The following is a 24,556-nucleotide window of genomic DNA, read 5'->3' on the forward strand; positions in this document are numbered from 1 at the left end:
ACCTGCAAAATAGAGGTGCTGACGAACCATCCAAGTGAGGAACCAATAAGCCACGTAAATCAGGCCAGGTTTTAGGAGAAGAAGGCTGGAGATGTGGATGCTGAGACTCTAACACAGGGATGGTGGGAGCCATGCGGGATGTGGGGCATCCTTGCAGATGAACATCGGCCTCCCTTCCCTGAAGGAGACTGCTCTTCCCTGCCCTTTATAATCAGGCTTGACCATGTGACAAGCTGAGGAAAGTGAGAGGAAAGTCATACATCACTTGCATTAAAAAGCTTTAGAAGCCTATTGATTCATGGCCTCCTTTTCTTCTCCTCTTGCATAGAATTGGTGATGCCCAGCTAGTGACTGCTTCATTAGCCTGGCCCCTGAGTTAAAGTAACAAGGGGAAAAAAAAAAACCCCACCGTTCTATGTAGGGTGTGAGAGAAATAATTACTGGTTGTAAAAGCCACCAGGAGTTGGCGGTTGTTTATTACTGCAGATTCACCTAGCATAAACTAACAGATAAATCATGGGAATGAATAAAGTTGTCCAGAAAGGGAAAGTAAAAGAGACCAGAGGGTGACTTCGCACAAGACTTAATCCAACAATTGTGAATTTTTCATTTCATAGAAAAAAGAAAAGTCAATTGAGTTATATTTGCCAAGTTACTTTAAGCATATTTTTTAAATTTTTGTCATTACTTTTTCTGTATACAAAACTTGCATTAAAAAAAAAAGAGGGGAGGGATAAATTAGGAGTTTGGGATTAACAGATACACTGCTGTATGTAAAACAGATAAACAAGAAGGACCTACTGTATAGCACAGGGAACTACATTCAATATCTTGTAATAACCTATAATGGAAAAGAATTTGAAAAAGAATACATATATACACATAAATGTATATGTATGTATGTGTATATGTATGTAAATAAATCACTTTGCTATACACCTGAAATTAACACATTGTAAATAAACTATACTTCAATTTAAAAAATTAAAAAAAAAAAAAAAAAAAAAGCCTTGCTAGATCAGAGAAAATTATTCTGGTCACCTTCGGAAATGTTTGCTCCATGAAATACTCTGTAATGAATAGCAGTCATCCTCCCATACCAACAATTTTGAGAGTTTGAAATGTTTTTTAAAATATTACTTTTGCCTGTAAATCTTTCTTTGTGTAAATGTACCAACCTAACCCTCCCCATTAGATTGTAAGAGCAAAATTTATGTATTAATGTTCGGGAGTGTCTTCTTGCCTAGCGGTAGGGGAACGAGGCTTTCTGGGAGCAGCGGGTGGTTGAGCACTGAATGGCTGTCTACTGCTCACCCCTCCAGCATGCAGACTGATGCAAGGGACAGAAGAGAATTCCAGGATGGTGAAGTTAGTGACTAAGAGCTTAGCCCATGGGTCAAGACATATTTGTTAGCCTAAGGCAGCAATTAAAACCCATAATACATGATTTAGGGATTTCAAAGGAATTGTTTGTCTAAATTCTCTTTTTATGAGTGGATTTGGAATGAGAATTTGTTTTTTATGAGTATTTCATTTTTTTTTTTTATTTTAGAGAATCCCAGGAAAACCTTCAAAGTAATTTTTAAATTCAAGTCCATACCACTTCTTGCTTTTCTTTTTCTTTTTCTTTTAACTATTATTGCCTAACCTTCTCTTAAGATTCTTGTCTATCAAATCACTGTATACTCAAGCATTTTTAAAAGCAATTGGTGTGTGTGTATATATATATAGATAAAATTCTTATTAAGAACAATTTGGTAAACTTAGTGAAAGTGATTTAATGTACCTATACCTTTTATGCATAGATAAGTCCACAAATCACAAAACAACTTTGTACATTAAGCAGAAAGTTTACAATTTTTTATTATTAAAAAATACATGGTCTTCGATTTCAGAGTCTACTCTCTCTCTCTTTCTGCCTCCAAGTATTTAACTGTTCTAAGAAAGTAGCTCAGAGACCCAGCCTGTTTTCAGAGTTGTACTCCTTCCCAATCAGTATAGGACACAGGCAGTAATAAATAGGACAAGGAATAGCTTTGAGAAAACTCCAATTTGTCAGCATAGATGTCCCAGGTTCATATTGCAATACAAATGGGCTAAGAGTCCATGAAATTCCAGGAGCTTTCTTGGGCTACTCTCATAGGTAGTTTTGCAGAAATCCCAGATAAGGAGAGAATTTGGCTTAAAGCATCTGGTGAGTGTGCTGGAATCCTTAGCCTTTCAACCTGTACGATCTGTTTCTTTGCAGATAGAGAGGTCCCCATGGATCCGGGAGCCAACGCCCTTCCAGATGCCCCTCAATTCCTTCCTTTGGCTTTAAGATATTTGTGCTAACTTTGCAGTCTTTATTATCCCTCTGTCATTCTGGAATTTTCTCTAGCTCCAGCTAGAAAGGGCACTGCACCATTTCAACACCATTCCAACCACTGGGTGAGTCTGGCATCTCTACTGGGAATCTACTTTATGTAGGCTCTCTCCCACCACCCAGTCCAAACTAGTTTCCATTCATCCTCCAAGAGGACAGAGCCTTCCCACTGTAGTCGCTCAGGTGAGGGATGGAGGTATGTATCCATAACTCATTTATGTAACAGAGATGACACACAAGGGAACCTTTCTCAAGCCCAGTCAGCAGCTTTACCTACCATGTATGTGTAAATATATGTGTATATATATATATATAATCATATATATGTGTGTATGTACATAATTATATATGTGTATATATAAACATATATGTGTGTGTGTGTGTGTGTATATGTGTATATATATATACTTAATGATGTGCATTCTTACTGTAACAGGGATTTTTTTTGCATTTTAAAGAGAAATCAAGGTAACCCAAACAGCCATTACTGATTAAAATGTCTAGGAGTAGAAAAGTTTGAGAACAAGCAAAAACTTTAAATCAAACTCATCTCTTTATAGCAAACCTTTTACATCTTTATTCTTCCTACCTACTACCTTTTTGCAAATGAACTATACGTCTTTATGCCGAGCATGGCTTTAGGGACCCCAATTTGTGCCCCAATATCTGGGGGCATAAATTATACTCACCTGCTTCATGACTGTTCATTTTCCCTACAGCTCCCAAAATAAGGCAGTGAATTTTCAATTAATGGAGAAAAGAGGAATGTGTTCCTTACAAGGTTTTACATCGGAATTAATATGATGGTATAATTCAGCTCTTGCTCTGGATACCAAAGAAATGAACAGGACAAGTGTTTTTTTCTTTTTCCCCTTTATATGTTGTGACACAAAACTGGATGAATCAGAGAATCAAAGGGGTGAGAGAAAATGCAGCCAACAGACATTTTACTCAACACCCACCCCATATCAGACCAGGTGCCAGGGTACAAAGATGACAAGAGGCTGATGTACTCAGCCTCAGAGAGAACACGGGGTCCTCAGGGAGGAGGGAGGATGCACCTACCAGTAACACTCAGATGAAGTATATAAAATACATCATGGGAACTGGGAGAGAACATTGCCATCTATTCCAGATTCACACAGCAGCAAGCATCTCTCCAGATCCTTTGAGAACTATGTGTATGCCTCATGGGTGTACCGCATGTCATAAAGTTGCTTTAATTCGTTGTGTTGGTTCACTGTTGATTTTATATTTTCATCAGCCATGGCCAGAAGATTCTCTTCTATTTAAGACATTACCATTAATGACAATATAAATGCTTCCTGCCCATTGCTATTTGTAGGGACTGGAAAGCAACTGACATGTACCAGCCCTTGTGTTCTTAGAAAGTGATTTCTTAAAGGCACCTCTGTGAATCACACAGGATTTCCTTTTACTTAAGTGTTGAGGACCAGTGGTGTTATATTTTAAAATGCCAGCTTATGGAAACCCCACCGGCTTCCCTTGCCGTGAGTAAACTAGGTGTTTGAAGAGCTATCCCAAGGGACCATGCAGAGGCCATTATTTCACTGTGAAGACTGTTAAAAAGAATAATTGGTATCAATAACACTTACCTGTGTATGCAGAGGGAAGGTTACCCAGCCATAACAAGCCCAGATTCACACAGCTGCTACTTAAAACAATGCAATGTTTGGGATTTATGAGAATAAGCCCTGTCAGTAATAATGCCCTTCTGGGGGCCTTCTCGATTCATTTGACATACTCTGCTGTGTACTCAGAGTTAAGTCAAATCTGCCATGCAGTTACAGGCTAAGGTGCTTGCATACAAGATGCAAACGGTACACACTGAAAAGGTTCACATCTCCAAAAGGGTTATGGCCTTTAAATGCCTTTCTGACCCTTGTGTTCCTCTAAGACAGCCAGAGGACTGTTTCCAACGCAAAATCTGCATTATTACTAGTGACAATCGCCATTGCTCAAGGGTGTTGGAAAAATGAGGGAGAAGCATTACCACTGCACAGAAAGATGGACCAAGCGCGGATCGAGGCGGCAGGAACACCAGTAACAGACACGGTTAGACAAGGGAAAGAGCCCCCGAACGACAAGGATGAGGACGACAACACAACAAAGAGCATCGCTTAACCTGTTTTGTCAGAGCTGGTATTGATGGTATTGGTAGTGATGGAGGTGAAGGTAGTCTTTGCGCTGTCCTTGGCAGTGACAGATTTCTGCTTATTTTTCATGGCTTCCAGTGCTTTGAGCTTCTTGGCATGTTTCGTGCCTTTGTAGTGGGCCGCAGCCTGGCTCTACAAAGGAGAACAAAATGAACCATGCAATCAGGCTCATTTCTAAACTGGCATTCTCTGTATTACTGCAAATACAGACTCCCTTTCAATAATAGGTACCATTCAAGCTAATTCTGGCCGTGGCCAAACGGTGGGGTTGTATTTAGAATGATGCTACAAAGCAACAGGAATCAAGTTCTAAAACCTCTACATGGAAGGAAGGAATATTCTATTGCCTCTCTTCAGAGAAATGTGGCTGAACGCTAACATATCAACAACGTTTTCTTTGTGGAATGGGGAAAAAAAGTAAGAATTTACAACCATATTGCCTTTATTCTGTCACAGAAGATGTTGGCCTCCCAAAGATTAACAAGGGCCCTAGAATGAGTAGCTCTCACCTTCTCAGCTTGGGAAATGTGTTTTCTCCTTCTCCAATGTGTCTTATTAACACAGGACCCAACAGGTGTCTACCAGGAAAAATGCACTGATAACAAGGGAAACGGGCACCCCGGAGGATGAGATGGAAGCGTGAGAGTTCAAAATCAAAAGCACTGCCGAAGTCCACGTAGAGTAGAGTATATGGAAGCTGGGCAATTTTACAATTCTTTCTTTCTCTTTGCTTCCCACAGAGGGTAATCTGAGAAGTTCAAGGTGGGGGCATTCTTTCAACACGTGGGTCTTTTGTGCCCTGGTCCATTGCCAGGAGGATCCAATGTGTTTTCAGTACTTCATGGGGCCAGTGCAATTCTTTTGCCTGTGCTTTCTGAGATTTTTATAAATAGTAATATATATTTTCCCAAGTTTGTATATTCTTAACCTTATTTTTGGTACTGGAGAGACATTAATGGAGATAGAAAATCATCTTAAAGAAATATATATTTATTAATGTTAATTTATTGGTGGTGGTGGCGGGGGGGAAGCCTTTGTGGCTTAGGATGAGGTGGAAGTGGGAAGGGAGAATCTTAGATCTGAAGGTTTTCCAGCTCAAAACCTTTAAAATTTCCATCTCACAAGGAAGAGATCTCAGTGGAGGACTAAGCCTGTATAGTATCTATGCATCGCTTCCCATGACGTATTTAAACTCAATGTTCCATTCTGCCAGAAAAATAACAGTCACATTGTCCTCTTCGTCACAGCAACTGTGATAGGTAGGGTGTTGCAGTATAATAGCTTTTTATAAATAGATAAATAAATAATCCACACCTTTATTTGCATCATTCTGACAGGTATCCTCAAAGGACTAGGTACCCTTATTGAAAGAACACTGGACAAGGAAATTGTATATTAGGAACAGTTTGAACAGAAAGGACACTCATGCATCAGTTTTCCAACAACACATAACATCAAAAGACATAGTGTGAGTCAAAATATGAAGTTAAGACTTGCTATAGTTAATTGAGGAACCAGTGATAGACTGGATTGGTTTAGTTCTACATGGATAATATTATTTTGATGGATGGACTTGCGTTCTGTTTTTCTCCTGCCTAGTTCTTTTTAACAAATCAAATCCTTTGGATATACCTTTGGAGGGCAAGATTCTATATTCAATTAAGTTCACAATGTATAGTTGGTCATCTTCTCTAGACAGCTGATGACGTAATTTCCCTTAGAGCAAAGTTCGTCTGCTACTCCTGGTATAGAAGTGAATATTTTATATATAATACATATTAAAATATAGCATTGAGATGAACAGTGCTATCCCCACATATAACCTTCAAAAGGTACATCTTAATGTACATTTTAAGGTTCCTGGCAAATCTATATTCTCAGTGGTATTTCAAATCAGATAAGACTTTGTTTTAATACACCACAGGGCCAGGTGAATGTCCCTATTGTGAAAACTGAGACAGTTACTGCAAAAGAATCCTGCAAGTTAAGAAAGTAGTTACATCCAAAACAAAAACAAAAACAAAACAAAAAACCCCACTCTCTGCACAGATACAGCTAAGCCAATGCTTCCAACAAGTGAAAAGGCTCAGGGAGTTGTGGGGGAAAGCGGGTGAACAAATTACCAGCAGTTGGTGGGCTCCCAATTGAGATCCCTGGTACATCAAAAAGCAAAAGAAAGCAAAAGAAGATAAAATGCATACTCACTTGTTAACTGAATACTAGTCCCAAAGCATCCTGACGATAATTATCTTAATTTTAAAAATCTGCTATTAAAAACGAGGCAACTGAGCCTCCCATAAATTAGAAAAAAAAGAGTTGAATGGTATGAAGGTACAAAATGCTATGGAGAGACCAAGACATGTAGAATTTCGGGGGAAATGATGACACTAGCATAGGGTAGAGGAGATCAATGAGATTGTGATGGGGTAGGGTGTGTGTGTGTTGGGGGCAGGAGTGGATATACAAGTCAGAAATGGAATGCAGACGGATAATCCTTCTGGATATTGTCAGTTTTCTTTGTCATTGACCTTTATATCTGTAGAATTTATTGGACTGCTCTTGGGTTACACTGGTATTAATTTTTCTATCTATATATATTGTTCCCTTAACTTTTGTTTATATTCTTTTCCATTATGGTTCGTCCTGGGATATTGAGTATGGTTGCCTGTGCTGTACGGTAGGATCTTGTTGTTTATCCATTCTCTATACAATAGTTTGCATCGGCTAATCCCAAACTCCCAATCCTTCCTTCCCCCACCCCTCCTCTCTCTTGGCAACTACCAGTCTGTTCTCTATGTCTGTGATTCTTTTTCTGTTATAGATAAGTTCATTTGTGTCGTATTTTAGATTCCACATATAAGAGATATCATACAATATTTGTCGTTCTCTGTCTGACTTACTTCACTTAGTATGATCATCTCCAGGTCCATCCACGTTGCTGCAAGCCCCCTTAAGTCTTGGCCCACCTTGATACAGGTGTGTTGCATAAAGCCATGCTCCTTGTGTAAAGGAAGAAATCCCAGCCAGCTCTCCTCATCCCGTTAGCCCACTTCACTGGAATGGATAGATGTTGCAGCCACATCTAATCTTTCTGTGACTGCAGACAAAGCCACAGCCTAAGAAGGAATCCTGCTGGGAGATTTTTAATAAAGCAGTAGTTGACCAGACCTGTATCTTTGGGCCTCATCTGCTTTTCTTTTGGGCAGAGAGGTGCTGGGTGTATGAAGTATGCCATTTTCCCTCTGAGATTGTCTCCTATTATTTATTAGCCAGTCTCTGAGTCAAGTCATCCCCAGAAACCTGGGAACCATCCAACATAAGCAAATAATTATTTTCCACAGGAATGAGTTCAAGGTTAAATAAGTATACTACTTCATCACTGAACATGTCAGAATTCTGTATTTTAAAACTCAAAGAGAATTAGGTGATCAAAGTACACAGTGAACAAGAAAACACTGGTTTCAACAAGTTCCTTTTAGATCATACGTGGAATATTGGGGTATTGTGTAATAAAAATCACCACTGCCAACCTTGAACTAGCACATGATACCATGAAATCTAACAAGTGTCACCCCAGAGGCAAGTGCGGACATCAAAGATATGCACACAAATTCCTGCAGAAGAGAGTGACGCCACTTTAAATGTCATCACCACATTCTAGTCATCAGCAGCCAGTCAGACTTCTCAGTCTTCAAATTTTGTCTGTAGCATTTCGAAAGGCTTCCAGTTTAAGTGCAGCTGAAGTTCCGAAGTAGATAAAAGTAATCGTTAAATGGCTAGCATTCAGGAGAGGAGTTTCATCATTTTGAAACACACACACACATATACACACATCTATTCTGCTTATCTAAATAAGAGGCTTTGTTATAAATCACTATTATTCTGTGAAACTCACTGCAAATTTAATTTTCATGTATCCTCTTATTCCATTAGCACCGATACCTTGTACAATTTTACTCTACATGTCTTTTGCATACAGTGTCTTAATATGCTTTTTAAAAAGTAGGAAGTTTACTCTAAGCATATATATCTGGTTACGATAGCCAATTCATTGTCATGAACACATGATTTCAAAAAGAACAAGGTCATTTTCGTTAATTTCTGCTATCATTTCATTTTATCACATTAAATTTTCCTAAAAATGAACATTATCCTCCTAAAATGTAACATCAGAAAAATAAAGAGTGGTTATGAAAGAAGTTACCATCTTCTCTGGGGAGAGAAGATATAATACTTGAACAGAGGAATTCTTCTTTTTTATTTTTTAAGAAAATTATCTGATTTCAAAACTTTAACTTATTGTTTTGGAGATAAAAAAAATGAAATGATAAGACAATATAGTATCCTAAACTCTAAAACACTTACTTTAGATTTTTATTTTGAAAACTATTGAAAAAAATCACTCCTGGAAAAAAAGTTTGTAATTTGTATTTATCTCTGTACCGTTGTTTTTATGCTGCATATACTCACTCAAATCTAATGTTGAGGCTCTGTGCACAGATCTGGCCACATGGATTAAGACCAGTATGTATTCTTACTGTTCAGTGGCTTGTTAAATATTTTGAATATCACTTCTGTATATGTTAATAGAAGGTGTCTAATGATTCTATCTTAATTTGGGTATTATCAACTCTTAGTTTCATTTACCACTCATATGAAGCATTAGTTCTCAAAGTGTTGTCCCCAGATCTGTGGCAGCAGTGGCAGCTGAGAACTGGTTAGAAATGCAAAGCACTGTACCCAACATCTTATACTAACCTATAATGGAATATAATCTGGAAAAAAACAATAAATCACTGTGTTATACACATGAAACTAGCACAATATTGTAAATCAATTATACTTCAATTTAAAAAAAGCAATAAGATGATATTCAGTGAACTTGAAAAAAAAAGGAATGCAAATTCTCAACTTCTTTCCCAGACCCACTGAATCAGAAACTATGGCTATGAGGCTCAGCAATCTGTGTTTTACAAGCTTTCCAGATGCTCCTGAAGCATATGGAAGTTTCAGAACCACCCATCTTCAATATTACTGAATTTTCTCCAAAGATGGCCCCTTCTTGTATAAGTAGCCAATGTCTAGGTTTTTAAAGATTAACATATAGTCATTTGCAGATTGAACCTTTACAAATGTCTAACTGTGAGTAATGTGTATTACGCAAGAAAAATAATCCAAAGTTTCTTTCCTTAAAAAACGAGCCATGAAAAGAAGTAAAAAATAGCTCAGATAACATAGGGAATTGGGGAACTTCTATCCAAGAAGAATAAATGCAAAATAGCAGATCAATCTTGGAAGTTTTGTAACTCTCAAACCCCACAGAAGTGCTTTCCAAGCGCTTGTGATTCTCTTTCTACATTTTACCTTTTCTCGCCAAGCTAATTATTGTTGTAGCATGACCTCTGACCCCATTATTTGTACCTCTGTGTTGAATGCTTTTCTATGGTCCATTTGTGGAGGGGGAGGGGGAGCTGGGGGAAGTGCTAGTCTATTAAAAAAAAGCAAAACCAAAGCCCTGTGTCATAACTCTTAAAACCTCACTGTAACAAGTATCTAATTCATTACTATATTTGCATGAATTGATTCAGTGTTAGCCATGGCTAAGTTCTTTCTTTATCTACTTAAGGCTGGTTTAATTGAAGGAAACTCCTAGCCAGCAGACAAATAAAAACAACTTCAGTAAGAGACTGCCTTCCCTGTTACTCCGCGTAACAAAATATTTGAAGAAGAAATTTAAAGATAGAACAGCTTAGTATTATATATTTTCCTTACTGATGTGAAGACATATACTTTTCAAATTCTCTTACTCAATGGGGAAAATGACATGAGACAGATATTTTTATTCCTTAATTACATGTCCCATAAAGAATATTTAACAATGTATTTTAATTTGTGATTGTGCAGCTAACATGTAGGTAGATGACTACAATGTGAATAAATATGAAAATTCACTTGCATTGAGTCCCAAAGTAAAAAACATGATTCAATTAAGAGTGTTCTCTCTGCGCTCAAATGACTGATGCCTTAATTTAAATGTGTTCCTGTCTTCTGCACTCTTCAATACAGAAATGAAAAGTAACTGCTACAGGAATAGAAAATAGAAAAAAAATGTAATACCACAAGAGTAGAGTCATTTTTATACAGTACCACTAGTCACTGAAAAAACAAATTCTAAATAAACATAGAGAAAAAGAAGAGACGCATGTTACAGTTTCTCAGATACATTAGGTAACTCTAACTGTTATTTTATAAGCAACAAAAATACCTTGTCACTAAGTGGTTGTAAAAAAAGTAATCTAGATGGACTCACTCATCTTTTTCAAAGCTTCTCAACTCATCGAGAAACATCATGAGTTTTAAATATTAAGTACTTAATGTTTTCAAGTATCTAATATGGATGATAAAATAGCACTTATTTGAGTAAGAGAGGCTAATTTGAGTTTTTAGCCTGGCTCCTGTTGTGAAACCACTGTTCTTATATGTCTGGAATACATACAGCTGAGTCTGTGACCTCTAATGGTGGGGTCCTGATTAGAGGACACTGGCTGACAGTGGGCTTTGGAAGCTGGTACTCATGATCTGATACCAACCAGGGTTCTTGGTCTTCCCCAATCAATACAACTGATAACAGGCCGACAAGAAATGCATGCAGGGCTTTATTGGGGTCCCTGCTGCAGCAGGAGGGAGTGAAACAAGTAACAGGTGCCCTTGCTCACTCTGCAAGGTGGGGCGAGCTTGTTCCTCACATGGGGTGAGGTTGGGGGGCGGTGATCCAGGGGTATGGCCAGAGGGCTGGCTTAGGTTGTCCGCCCACTCCTTTCATGGTGTTGTGTGCAGGGGGCGTGCACAGTACCCTGTTTTTGCTCCCAACCCCCTGCTTTTTCTCCCAGCTCTTCAGATGTGGCAGTTGGCTTTCTTTTTTCTTTTTTTTTGGTATCTTTGTATCTTGTTGTCCACCATTTGCCCAACTGCACATGCATGCAGTTGTTTTCAGTCCCTTATAGTTTCTTTGTATTTTGTTGCTGGAGGAGATGTTTGTCCAGGTGCAAGCCCTGCAGCAAAGGGTCCCAGGCCCCAGGTCCCAGCCTGTCTCAGATCTAATAGAGCTGAAAGGAACATTTGGTTCTGGTGAAGTTTGCTCAGTCTTTTAGGGAAATTTCTGTAAAGCAGAAACCTCAAATGAGTTTTAGCTCTACTGATAAAATCACAAAAATTTCTTGCATGAAACTGAAAGAAATCAGAAAAACCACCATGTCTAACTACTCAACCAGCATACAATATCCCTTCACCATGTCCATGGCTGAATGCTCCACTCAGTGCGTGACTGTCACGTACCATTTGAAAGTGTGGGGGGAATCAGACATGTTGAATCTAATCATGTCCGAGGGTCAGGCTGTCAAAGGTGTTGGTATCAGAAGCAGAGAAAAAGTTTATTTCCTGGTGTGACCTGCACGCTTCCTCTAAATCATCCCCAAGCTCCTCCTCCAAGAAACCTACCTATGCAGCCACCCCAGTCATGATGTCTGCTCTCTAGCAAGAAGAACTGCCTGCAGTGTAGATAAATGAGGGAAAGCCCTCCCTTTTATTCTCTTAAGGAAAATACGACAAGAAGAAATCATTTTCAAAGCCTTCTCTCTCTGCCTGGAGTACCTTCACCTGCCTGGTTCATCACAGGTCACCTCCTCCATGTAGTCTTGGGTACAAGGTGAGACTCCTTATAGCGCTGACGTCACTGCCATAACAAGGGTTAAATGTCTGTTTCTTCTGATGGAGAGTAAATTCCTCAACAGAGAGAGAAAGACCTCATCATTTTGTCCCATGGACCTAGCAGAGATCTCTAAATAGGCGCCTATTAAATGCACGTTGAATTAATTTCACATTTTGATTTTAAAATGGAAATATGCATATGGTGTCTCAATGGATTCTGTATGTGAACAGGGTTCAACTTAATTCTCTGCCGTTCCCTGGCACTTTGCCTTATCTGTTGAACACACTTCAGGGAATTTTTATAGCACTTAATGTTGGAAAAGCATCTGGCACAAACACAAACTATTATTTTTTCTCAGAGAGAAGCTTAGCATCAACTGCAAATTGTACTATTTGTGGGAGCCCTCTTTGCATGGGATGCGACAAGGAATAAAATGGAGATTGTTTCACTTTTTAAAAATGTTGATGAATGACAAGTTTTTTTTTTTAAATCTGGGAAGTGCAATGAATGTTTCTGGTGATTTTTCATTTTAAGATTTTTCTAAAAGTCCACATTTTCTTAAATATACACAGAGACATTTTCAGTATGTGGAGAACGCTCTTTCTCTATTAGCACTATTATTAAAGTTTCCAAATGGAATTTTTTATGCTCTAAAACAATATAGAGAAATTAACTATGACATGATTGACCCATTTTTCTCCCTACAAATCCACATAATAATCTATACCCTGCACTTGCTGAAAAAGAGCACCTTCCATTAGGGGAAAATCATTAAATTCCCTACTTCTCCATATATCAAGGAAGGCCTCCCCTCCACAGTTTTATAGAATTTCTCAAATCTAATTCATGAATCCGAGAATTGTTCTGATTGTTTTTTTAATGGATTTGTTTCAAAAATCCCCTCTGAAATATGTAATTGTAAATGAGATTTGTGGAATTCACAAAATAATGGTATATGGTTGAGCAGATGTTTTGTCTAGGTTAAGTACCATAGCAGTTTTCTGAAGCACTTAGGGTGCACTGGGAAGAGACGGGATTGGCACCATAAATAACCTCAAGAACCTCGACACTGATGGGCAGAGCACAGTAGTATCCCAGTCCTTTTTCTGCTCATCCATCACAAAGGACTCACTGAAGAGTGGCCAAACGCTTTTGCAGTTATGCGGACAGAGTGGAGAATGAGGTGGACTGATAAATTCCACTACGTTTATACATTTCTCTATAAAAAATACCATAGACAAACTCCAAAGATTAGGAAAAAAATGCAAAACAAGCTTGCAAGTCCTATTGCAAAGGGGTTAAGCTCTACGTTCCATAAAAAGTATCAATAGCCAGAACACGGAAGCAACCTAAATGCCCATCAACAAATGAATGGATAAAGAAGATGTGGCATATATATACAATGGAATATTACTCAGCTATAAAAAGGAATGAAATGGAGCTATATGTAATAAGGTGGATAGACCTAGAGTCTGTCATACAGAGCAAAGTAAGCCAGAAAGAGAAAAACAAATACTGTATGCTAACTCATATATACGGAATCTAAAAACAAACAAACAAACAAAATGGTACTGATGAACCCAGTGACAGGGCAAGAATAAGGATGCAGATGCAGAGAATGGACTGGAGAACACGAGGTTGGGGGGGCGGGAGGCGAAGGGGAAACTGGGACGAAGTGAGAGAGTAGCATAGACATATATATACTACCAACTGTAAAATAGATAGCCAGTGAGAAGTTGCTGTATAATAAAGGGAGATCAACTCGATGGATGATGCCTTAGAGGGCCAGGATGGGGAGGGTGGGGGGAGAGTCGCGGGAGGGAGGGCATATGGGGACATGTGTATAAATACAGCTGATTCACTTTGCTGTACCTCGTAAGCTAGTACAAGAGTGTAAAGCAATTATATTCCAATAAAGAGCTTAAAAAAATAAAGAAAAAAGAAAAAAAAATATCAAGAAAATTAGGAGGGGAAAAACAACAACCATTAGAAAAATTGGCAAAGCCCTCACCCAACTCAATGAGATAAGTTATGGCAAAGTACCTAAGGCTTCTTGGGATAGAATAGGGGCTCAATAATGAGAATAAATGCTGATTTTTGTCAAAAGAAAGGAAAACTAATGTTCATTTGTATAAGTCAATTCAGTACCTAAGTTAGAACTCTGGAAATGGATGCAAATTGGGAAACAGAATTGTATTTCTGTGGAAATCGTGGTTCTAGGAAAAAAAGGAAAAGAAAATGCTTTTAAATATGAGAAGCTCAGCCAAACTGACCTGATCTCGGGACCCCCTTCTGACCAAAGAGTGAAGTAAAACATTTTACTGGCAAAACCTGGGGAACTCCATCCAACTTCTCAAATTAGAGTTTCTTCCTGGACTTAGGAAAAATATTTGGTGGGCAGAAAAAAGCATTTGTTTTTGTTGTTGTCGCTTTCAACTTTCATTTACCGAAGTTGCAGAAGGAAATGGCACTGGCCTTCGATTAACTTTAGAAGAAGGGTAAGCGAGGAAGACACAGTGGCAATGACCCCAGAAGGCTGATTTATCCAGACATGTAAAAACGTCTGACTCCTTGGTACACCAAAATCTATCCCTATGGCATTAATACAATTGTGTTTCTGCTTCCTGATTGATCACACTATAGATGAGTTGTGTTTGCAAGAAAGAGTGCTAATCCCAAGAATTTAGTGTTTAGAGAAAATTTCCACAAACAGGTGCTGAGATCACAGTATCCCTCAAGTCCATTCAGTAATTGTTGGGAGCATTCTGGCCAGAGGGTTTTTCCTCAGGGTGATGCTGAGAGGAAGAGTTCAGTGTGTCATAAATGCATTGAGGCGGCCTGCTGGTCTTCTACCCAGAAGATGTTAGTCTGAGGCATTTCTGGAGTGCTTCTCTGGGCCATGCGGTGTGCTAAAGGCTATACGTGAATATTCTCACTGATGCCTTACAAAGACCTACACGGGAATTACAGTTATTAAGCGCACCTTATAGATGAGGAGACTGAGATCCTGAAAGTGAGAGCAGCTCAACCATATAGGAAAGGCAAAAAGGGCTTGTGCTCCAGACACCACATGTGTAACTCCTCAATCCAAATGGAAGCGGACAATGGAAAACAATCCCATTATGTGACTTCACCGTGGCCCACCTTGCATAGAACATAAGTAAGACTAAACAGATATTAAGCTCATTAATTTAAAAAAAGTTGTCAATTTCTGTGGTCATTAATTCATATAATTTTACTCATAGTTTATCGCAAGACCATGTTTTAGGTACTCCTATTAGCATCATTCTATCTGAGGTTCTACCTACTTCAATTCTTTGAATACCGGGTCCAATAAATTAATGCTGATTTGCTAAACAAAGGGTTTGGTTATATTCCAAAATGTGAAGCCTTCAGGTATCAGGGAGAATCTTTGGGCATCAGTCAGCTCTGGCACAGAGAGCCCGGTAGATATGGTTCAGGGTTATGTTTTTTACTCGCTGTTCAAAGGGAAGGCTGCTAAAAGATCTTAAGAAATACAGAAATATAAACGTTTGCATTTTTATGGGATCACTTTGGCAAGAACAAAGAGAGTGCATGGGAGGGGGAGAGCAAGAGTGAGGAAGGGCAAAGGGTTCTACTATTTTTGTGGTGGTTCAGGAAGAGATGACCACACCCAAGAACTGGATGATGGCAGTGAAAGTAGAGAGAGACAGAGAGTGCACAGGTGTGATTAACATGTAAGTGAAAAACGTCAAGCATGCATGGTGAATTTTGAGGGGAGGTTGCAAAGATGCTTCAGTGGCTTCTGCTTGTAAACACATGACAGAGGTTCCATTTCCTAGAATTACTGATATTCAAAGAAGCCCAGATGTCTGGGGGAAGAGCGTGAGCTGGGTTGGGATACGTTGAGTTTGAGGAGTCTTTAAAACATCTAAATAAAATGTGCTCTCTGCAGTTAGCTATATGGTCTGGAGATTAGAGATGAAGTCTGGGCTGTAGCTAAACTGGGGACTTCACAACAGATGGTAACTGAAGCCGTTGGGAAATGCCATTTGAAAGGCAAATAAAAGATTTTTTCCTGTTTAACCACTGAAACACAATCCTTAATCAGCTGCAGCACTTGAATGAATGAACCAAGACTCCAACTGACAGTGTGTGCAATAACAGATTTTCAAATTTTTCATTGAGCTAGAGTATACTTCATCACTCAGCTTTTTTTTTTTAAAGTCATTTCTGAAAGTGCTTAAAATCTTCAAGTTTCAGCCACAGAGTGAATCATTCCCTTTTCATCCTCATACCAAAGTGAGTTAACTAGAAACAAAGCGATAGGGACAGATAAAGGGACAAAGTAGGTGATTGAAGCCTACTGAAAGATCATAAGTACAGAAGAAAGTATAGGAGACCCTGTACGTTAAAGATCACTCAAAAAAGCAGGTTTACATAGCCACAAACCAAGCAGGCTTGCTTAGCCACAAAACCATGCAACAGAAGCATGAGACATGCCCCAAAACAATAAAACAATGATGGAATGAGACCCACATCCTGCCCAGTGAGGTCAGTAAGTTAATGACTCCTAGCATAAGCTCCTCTACATGCCCTAAAAACAAAAATATAAGAAAAGGGTAACGTTATACTGAAACAAGATGATTTACCATATTTTAGTATACATTACTGCCTTTTTGCTCATTTCCATTTCTCCATGACAGTCCTGGTTTGACCATGTAGGGACAAGAAAACTCCCCCACCTGACATGAAAGCTTGACATCTACTCAAGAATGAGGAAGGAGGTGGTTTTCTCCCCCTCCCCACTTTTCCTCTGATTATAAAACCATAGCCCACTAAGTTCTCTGGGCAGTACCCCTTTGCACACACACGTGTAAGCCTCACAAGCATCTTATTTTAATAAACCCCTTCTTATTTATCACTATGCCTCTCACTGAATTCTTTCCGCCCTGAGACAGAAAGAACTGGAACTCCTCAGAGCCATCCAAAACACATTTCTGCGGTTTCAGACACAATTCCCCAGGACACATTTCTCTTTGTTACATGAAATATCATACCTCAGCATTTGGTCTCTAGAAGCTAGATTCATAAGGACCAAGGTTTTCTCAGTAGAGCAGTAAAATGAGGATTGATAAAGTCTGACTACTGCTAGCTACAATAAGGTGGCATCCAAACCTGGCAGAACCCAGTTCTTCTCTCTGAGTTAAAATTACAGTGTGTGGAATTAGCCATTTCCGGGAACCTTATTAAAGGGTAGGTCAAAAGCAGGAAGGCAGGGTGGGAGCCCTAATCAAAGGCTGACTAAATGTAGAAGGCTGTGTTTTAATGAATGTTATTATCACGTCTGAAGTGAGACTATGTTAGTTGAATAGGTTTCATCCTGGCTTCTAGAAAGGGGAATTTAAAGACTAACTTCACAGATTTTCTTCTCTCCCCCTGATTAATATAAGGAAAATAAACTAATCTTACTTTCGAATATGCCATCTGTCTCAGTTATGATGAAAAGAGAAAGGGTCTTTCTATACTCATTTTTATTTATTAAAATGTATTAAAAATTTTATAAATGTGATACTTAAAAGTTTCAACAATTATAAATTTGATGCACTCTCTGATTTCTACATGTGAAGGAACAAAAAAAAACACAAAAAGCTGCAAGATAGTGAATTACTAAAACCATTTTTACAAATGTTACTTTTTAATGTTTAAACAGACTTTTAATTTCAATGGTTTGGGGCAGGAGGTCAAAACAGGAACTGCATTTGATATGTGTTTTTCCCATAGTATTTGCAATTAGCACTAAAAAAAAGTAAAATAGAAAGTTTTTCTTTAATAAGGGTAATTAAAATTTTGACTTGGCAAATATGGAGAAATTTCTAGACCACTGGATTTTCTATGAGAGGATCTGAATCTCTAAAGTGTTTGAATTTCCAACATCAAAGTAAGTTAACAAAATTAATAAACATCTACATTTTCATGACAAGCTGGGACATTTGGGATCCAGTCCTAAATATATAGTTGTCTAAGTGGTGCTTGTTAATGTCACTGCTCCTACCACTTAAACCAGCAAGTGATTTCCCCCCTTGGGCATATATTAACAATTTATTTTTTGCAGACAAGTGCACAAATATGATTAGCTTTTGCAAATTGCTCTTTATTCTGTTACTGGTAAGTAATTTTTATATTATTACAGTGTAAACAGATGCTATTTTCCACTACATATTCAGCTGTAATGAGCTAATTTAATGTGTTAAAACAACAAAAGGACTTCAAGAATGATTCAGTGATTCAAGCTGCATGGAAACCAAGAGAAAAATCAAGCATGGAATTTGCAAAATTATCCCCCAATTCAGGTTTTCCACCAGGATTTGTGGAGCTCCTGTTCTTTGAGGTTGTTTATTCAAAGAAGTGTTTCCACCTTTGCAGGGTGAGTCCTACAAGCAAACTTCAAAGGGATGACTTCCCCTGCTGACTGTGCTCAGATTTCCTGACACTTACACTATGAATGTCACACCTTTGGGTTAAAGATTAGATTTACTGATGTGCTTATTTATCTGTTCATTTAAATATGTATGTATTCAACATGTTTATGCTGTAGGGCATTCCAATATACAGATAGGCATGCAGAAGTGGAGCAAGAAAAGGAGATGAAGAAGATGCGGCCATGGAAATAGGACAAAAACCTAAAGAATCTGGTATCATGAAAGTCAAGAGAAATAAGAGCTTCTGGAAGGGAATGGTTATCACTATTGACTGCTGCTGCCACGTCAGGGAAAAGGAAAGAATAGAAGTGCCCATTGGATTTTGCGACATGTGTATTGTTGGTGATTGTGATATAGAACAGGATAATTTAATGCTTAATTAATTGGAACAATGGATTTTCGAAAGGTCTGGAATAAACAATGGATCTGAATGTTTGGTCACGGAGCTGCCAATTTAGGTGGACTCCAGACGCAAACTTCAACTTCCTGACACTATCAGTCTGAACTGGGCACTATTTTCTTATTTAATTCTACTAATACATGTTTCCTTATTCGAAGTGGATATCTGGAAACAGACCTGCGTTTTGATTCTATCATTTGCAAAAGCTCAAAGATGAGTTATGATTTTAATAACATCAATGAGTTATCTTAAAATACTTTCACTTAAAAAAAATTCCATGAAGTAGAAAACCTGAAAAGCTTAAATAAAGAGAAGAAATACTGTAGAATAACCTATAAACAAGTTATCTTGTATTTACTGCTTTCAGACTTTCAGGAATCTGTTTCTATCATTCAATATACAGAAGGTACTCAATATCTATTTGCTGAATGATAATTATATATTATCATACCAAAAATGAGATCACACTCTTTACTGTTATATAACATATAACAGTTATATGCCTTATTCACTTATTAATGTATCTTCAACATTTCTACATATGATGAAGACTTGGGAGTTCACATTCTCATGAGGACTTCCGCTCTGAGGAAGAGGTGATGTAGCTGGTACAGTAAGCAACAAGCTAGAAAAGTGAAAGCAAGGCTCCCAAATAGGCTCCTAACTTTATTCATACACCCAACATAAATCCCTTCACCACCAGTATGAACTGTTCCCTATCCCTAAAATAGAGCAATGGTACAAAAGGTTATAACCAGGTTACTGAATGAAATGATTTATTAGTTACTGTGAAAATAAACTGTTAAATAAAGACTAAAAAAAGAATTGGATCATAATTACCCACAGGAATATTAACTTTAGGCTCTCCTGCATAGGTTAATATTTTAAGTTGGCTACTCTCTGGTATTCAGTATCCTGTGTCTGCAATGGCTATCACTGGCTAAAACATCAAAACCACGTGGAACAGCTCTGGTGGCAATGAGAAATGCTCACTGCAGAGATCACATAAAAGAGAAATAAGCATCTATGTTTTCTAAGTCTGTCTAGTTTAGGGTCTATTTGTTACAGCAGCTTAGAGTTAACATAACTAATACAAACCCTTTCCAATGACTTTCAGATGAGGAGCCAAGAACAATTAGGTGCCCTAATAATGATAAAAATAGCTACCAAATATTAGCCAAAAATTTTATGTAAGGTTTGCAGTTTCCCTCAAAGTTAGATTTTATTGTGTCCACTTCACAGACAAGGAAACTGGGGTTCATAAGTTTAAGTGATTGCCCAAGGTCCATAAGGAGTAAACCCCAAAGGAAAGATGTGAAACCAGGTCTTTCTGTCTCAAAGACTCCTGATCCCTCCATGATACCAGAGAGAATTTTTCAAATATTTCTGCCTTCAAGGCAGATATTTAGCAAAGTGAAAAAATAGATCCAGGAAGAAGAAAAAAGATAAAAAAGAAGTACCTTTCTGATAAAGATTTCCCACTCTCTTCTATGATCCTCTTTCAACACAGAAACTAGACAGAATAATTTTTGTACTATGCTAGCCAGTTTCTGGGTCATGATGTCAGGGATGTTTATTCCTCTTTGGTCCACAGCTGGACGGCACTTCTCTTAAACTTAAGTGGCTGTGTGTCTGAGTGTCAAATGATGAGTGCAAGTGAGCTTGCAGTATGTCCAGCTGGGTTACTAAACTTCCCAAACACAGTTTTCCAGGCTCCTTCCCTTTCTGCCTGTTTGATTCAGATAAGCATAGCCACTTTGGAAACTCCACATTAAAGATGTTAAAACCACAAGATGGAAGATCCTGGATTCCTGAATCACCACTGGGAAGAGATGTGCCAATGGATGAAGGACACATATTTTGGATGCTGCATAAGCAACATTTAATTATCTATGATTAGAGCTGTTGTACAACTTTTGATTGATCTACACAATGGCCAGAGTTCCATTAAACTAATGAATGCATCTATCTTCTTATTATACTTTAAACCTCCTTTAAACAGCGACTTCTTGGCCAATGTAAAAAAGAAAGGGCATGTGAGTAGACAGACACAATTAATTAAGCCTGCAAATTTTATTTTTTAGCTTATATTTGCCTAAATGAAGCACCAAAGTGCTCTGAAAATCTACAGTTTCATGATGTTAAAAGACGTAATAATGTAACTTGTCTTTCTTGCGGCTTCTTTGGATAGCCTGGGGTAATGAAACAGCTAGGGGAGGTGCTGAGACACAGATCTGAACAGACCTAAGGTGCCCTTTCTCTACAATTCCTTGTCAATTCTTACTAGATCACTATTTTCCTGGTATGGCTGGCATACTTGTTTTCCCCAAATCCTCTACCTGAATCCAAAGGCAGAACTAAAACTCAAGGGTTTTCTCATCAAAGTCAGGTAATGTCTTCTTACCACAGTGCAACAGAATTTTGGTTTCTGATATCCCATTTGACTTCGACAGAATACATCAAAAGACCCTGCTCTTTCCTAAAGAGACCCACAAATGACTGGTGATACTACTCAAGATTTTAATATCATGCACTTCAAATATAAGTACTACCTTTTCCTAGGATCCCTTCAGATCGACAGCCCCTTATGTTTCTTCATTTTTCCTGGCTGCCCTTTCTCACCACACACTTAGAAAGCTTAAAAATTAAAATAATTTACTCATGCCTGAAAAGAAAAACCTTTTCAGGAAACACCAAAGATCATCTTGTGATTCTTCTTTTCAATCTTACCTGAATTTCACCTATGGATTTTAATTCCCTTTTGTAAACATCCATTCATTTTTCATTAACTTCAAGTGAAGAAGATGAGAAATAGGAAATAGGTATGTAAATGCAAAAAACCCATAAATCATTGTACAATTCTAATACAACCCAGAAGATCATGACCCCAGATTTACGAGCTAAACATTAGGCATATGTCTTATTCTAAGTAAAATGGAATGGAACTAAGTTTGCATTTAAATTTTGGCTTCCCACACATGGAATGTATGACCTCAGACAAGTGACTATTCTCCAAACCTCAGCTTCTTCATCTGCAAAAATTATGATAGGAAAGGCTATTTTTTACTTCCTGAGAATCAAATTTAAAGAGTAAAATTTCAGTGCTTTGAACAAAGACTAAATTTGAATGAGATGTTCTGGAATCTCCACTCTTGTCTTTCATTTACTTACTCTGTATCACATTGCAACCCTTTTGTGGAAGGGTTAGCTTTTTCCCTGTCCAATTCTCAGACTCATCTCCTTTTGGGAAACTCCACTAATGCTCCCCAATCAGCTACGCTAAAAGGAGAAAGCTGTATCAATAGTCTTAGCATAGACATATTTACACTACCAACTGTAAAATAGACAGCTTGTGGGAAGTTGCTGTATAACAAAAGGAGATCAACTTGATGATGGGAGATGCCTTAGAGGGCCAGGACAGGGAGTGGGGGAGGGTGTCATCGGAGGGAGGGGGTATGGGGATATATGTATAAATACAGCTGATTCACTTTGGTGTACCTCAAAAACTGATACAAGAGTGTAAAGCAAATATATTCCAATAAAGAGCTTAAAAAAAAAAAAGAAAAAGAGATGTTAAGAATGTTTCAGGATAACTTACAAGGGTTATACTAAAATAGACCCTCAGTATGAGCAAACAAAGTTTATTTCTGGGCATTTCATTCTAAGGAACTTGAGGAGTCTAAGTGTCCTTCCAGAGCCCAGGGGATGCAAGATCTGAAGTTGTCCTTTCCTGCTACAGTTACTCCTAAGGGAAAACAGGATGGCAGGAGGTGAGCACATGACCAACAGTCAGCTCTGGCGAAGTGCAAGGAGAAGAGCTTGCCGGGGGTTAAAGACTGAGAGCACAGGAAAAGAGGAAACGAAGAAGATGTTGGGGAGGAAGGAATTCCTGAGTCCCATCCAAAGGGACCAGCATATGACTTTATGGATTAATAGATGCCTAGAGAGGAGAGGTAAAAAATTTGTGAACATGCATAGCAACTAGTGTAGATTTCCTTAATACAAGAGGCTGGATCTTCCCAACCTAATTTTATGGGCATAGCTATGCTCTTAAAAGTGCTTACAAAGAAATCTTTCTTCCTTGCAGGTAACAAAGAATAAAGAGGAGCTGCTGGGCTACAAGCTAGGAGGGGAGGATGTGAGAAAATGATCCTCAGCTTCTTCGTCTTCCTGCCCACAGATGCTTGTGGATCTCTCTTTAGATGGGACTTGAGGACTTTCTTTGGGACCCTCAAAGGGAAGAGATAGGGAAAAGGGATGTTGTCAGAGGTACCTTTCCATTTAAAACCTTAGCTGCCACTGTCATAGTATATTTTAAAGAAACAGGGAACAAGATATGTAGTGTTTCAGAAACATTCCTTTTTCTTCATCTAATATTCTAGCTCTTGTTAAAGTTACATAAAAAAGTCACATTTCAGATTTGCTTTTTCTTTTGATCGTTGGTGGGAAAGTAAACAATGGTTTTGTTTTGGTGCTTTGTTTTTTTTAATTAAATGTTGGCTAGACTAACATCACACTTAGTTACAACTCTCACTCTCTCATTTTCTCTGTAATTCAGATGTGGGTCACATTTCCCCAAGACCTTTCAAGGAAACAGGAAACAAAACTGGAGTGCAAACTGCCACAAGATGTATCTTCCCTTTTGTGGTGGCTGAAGGGAAGCATTATATTTAGTGAAATGTATGGACTCTGGTCAGAAGAGCTGGTTCCAATCCTAGCCCCACCTCTTGAAGGTGCAGGGAATTTATACAGCCAGAGCTTGAGCTTCTCATTAGTGAAGTTGAAGTAACAATCCTTGATGATTTGTTCATTCATTCTTGCATCAAATGTTGTGAGAATCCATACCATGGAGTCAACCCTGGGCTAAATCTAGGGCTAGTGGTGAAAAAAACAGACTCATTTCTTGTCCTTGGTGAGCTTAGCATCGTAAGGATGAAAGGAGACTGAATTTAAAAACATTAATTTCTCAATACATGATCGTTATATCTGTTACTGCTCAGGACACTGTAATGATTATGATATACAGACCGACCTTGGTGCAGGTTATGAGGCTTTTAGGAGATTTCTAGAGTTCCATTCTTTTTAAAAAATCAGCAAAAAAGAGCAATCTGCTTTCAGATGAAGTGTTTCTCCCACACTGGATTGCTGTTAGAATAACCAACGTGAATTTGCATGTACGTATGTATGACTCATACTAAATTGCTGGCATTTGGCCATTTTTGACCTATAAAACCAGCAGTTTCCTATGCCTATCCTAATATGTCAGCACTGGGAAGGTGGGCATGAAAAGACATACGTAGGAAGGAGAACACAGACTGATGAACAGTATTGTACATGTTGCAAAAATTTCAGTCTATTCCACATCACATTTAGCTAAATATAGATTTCTGATAATTCGATTTTAAGATATTCTTAAAAATGGAACATTTTGGCTTCCTCCTG

The 24,556-nt window shown here is 38.3% G+C and overlaps 1 protein-coding gene across 2 annotated transcripts in view; it reads right to left on the reverse strand.

The window, feature by feature from the left end:
• The window catches only part of ZNF385D (zinc finger protein 385D), an 891,886-nt gene that overhangs the window by 79,653 nt on the left and 787,677 nt on the right, over window positions 1-24,556 (reverse strand). For both annotated transcript variants that reach the window (XM_057738318.1, XM_057738317.1), the window contains one exon: window positions 4,512-4,674. In XM_057738318.1, the coding sequence (XP_057594301.1) occupies window positions 4,512-4,674 (163 nt within the window). The remainder of the gene's footprint in view (window positions 1-4,511; window positions 4,675-24,556) is intronic.

The sequence above is a fragment of the Hippopotamus amphibius genome, chromosome 6 (genome assembly GCF_030028045.1).
Source record: "Hippopotamus amphibius kiboko isolate mHipAmp2 chromosome 6, mHipAmp2.hap2, whole genome shotgun sequence".
Classification (NCBI taxonomy): domain Eukaryota; kingdom Metazoa; phylum Chordata; class Mammalia; order Artiodactyla; family Hippopotamidae; genus Hippopotamus; species Hippopotamus amphibius.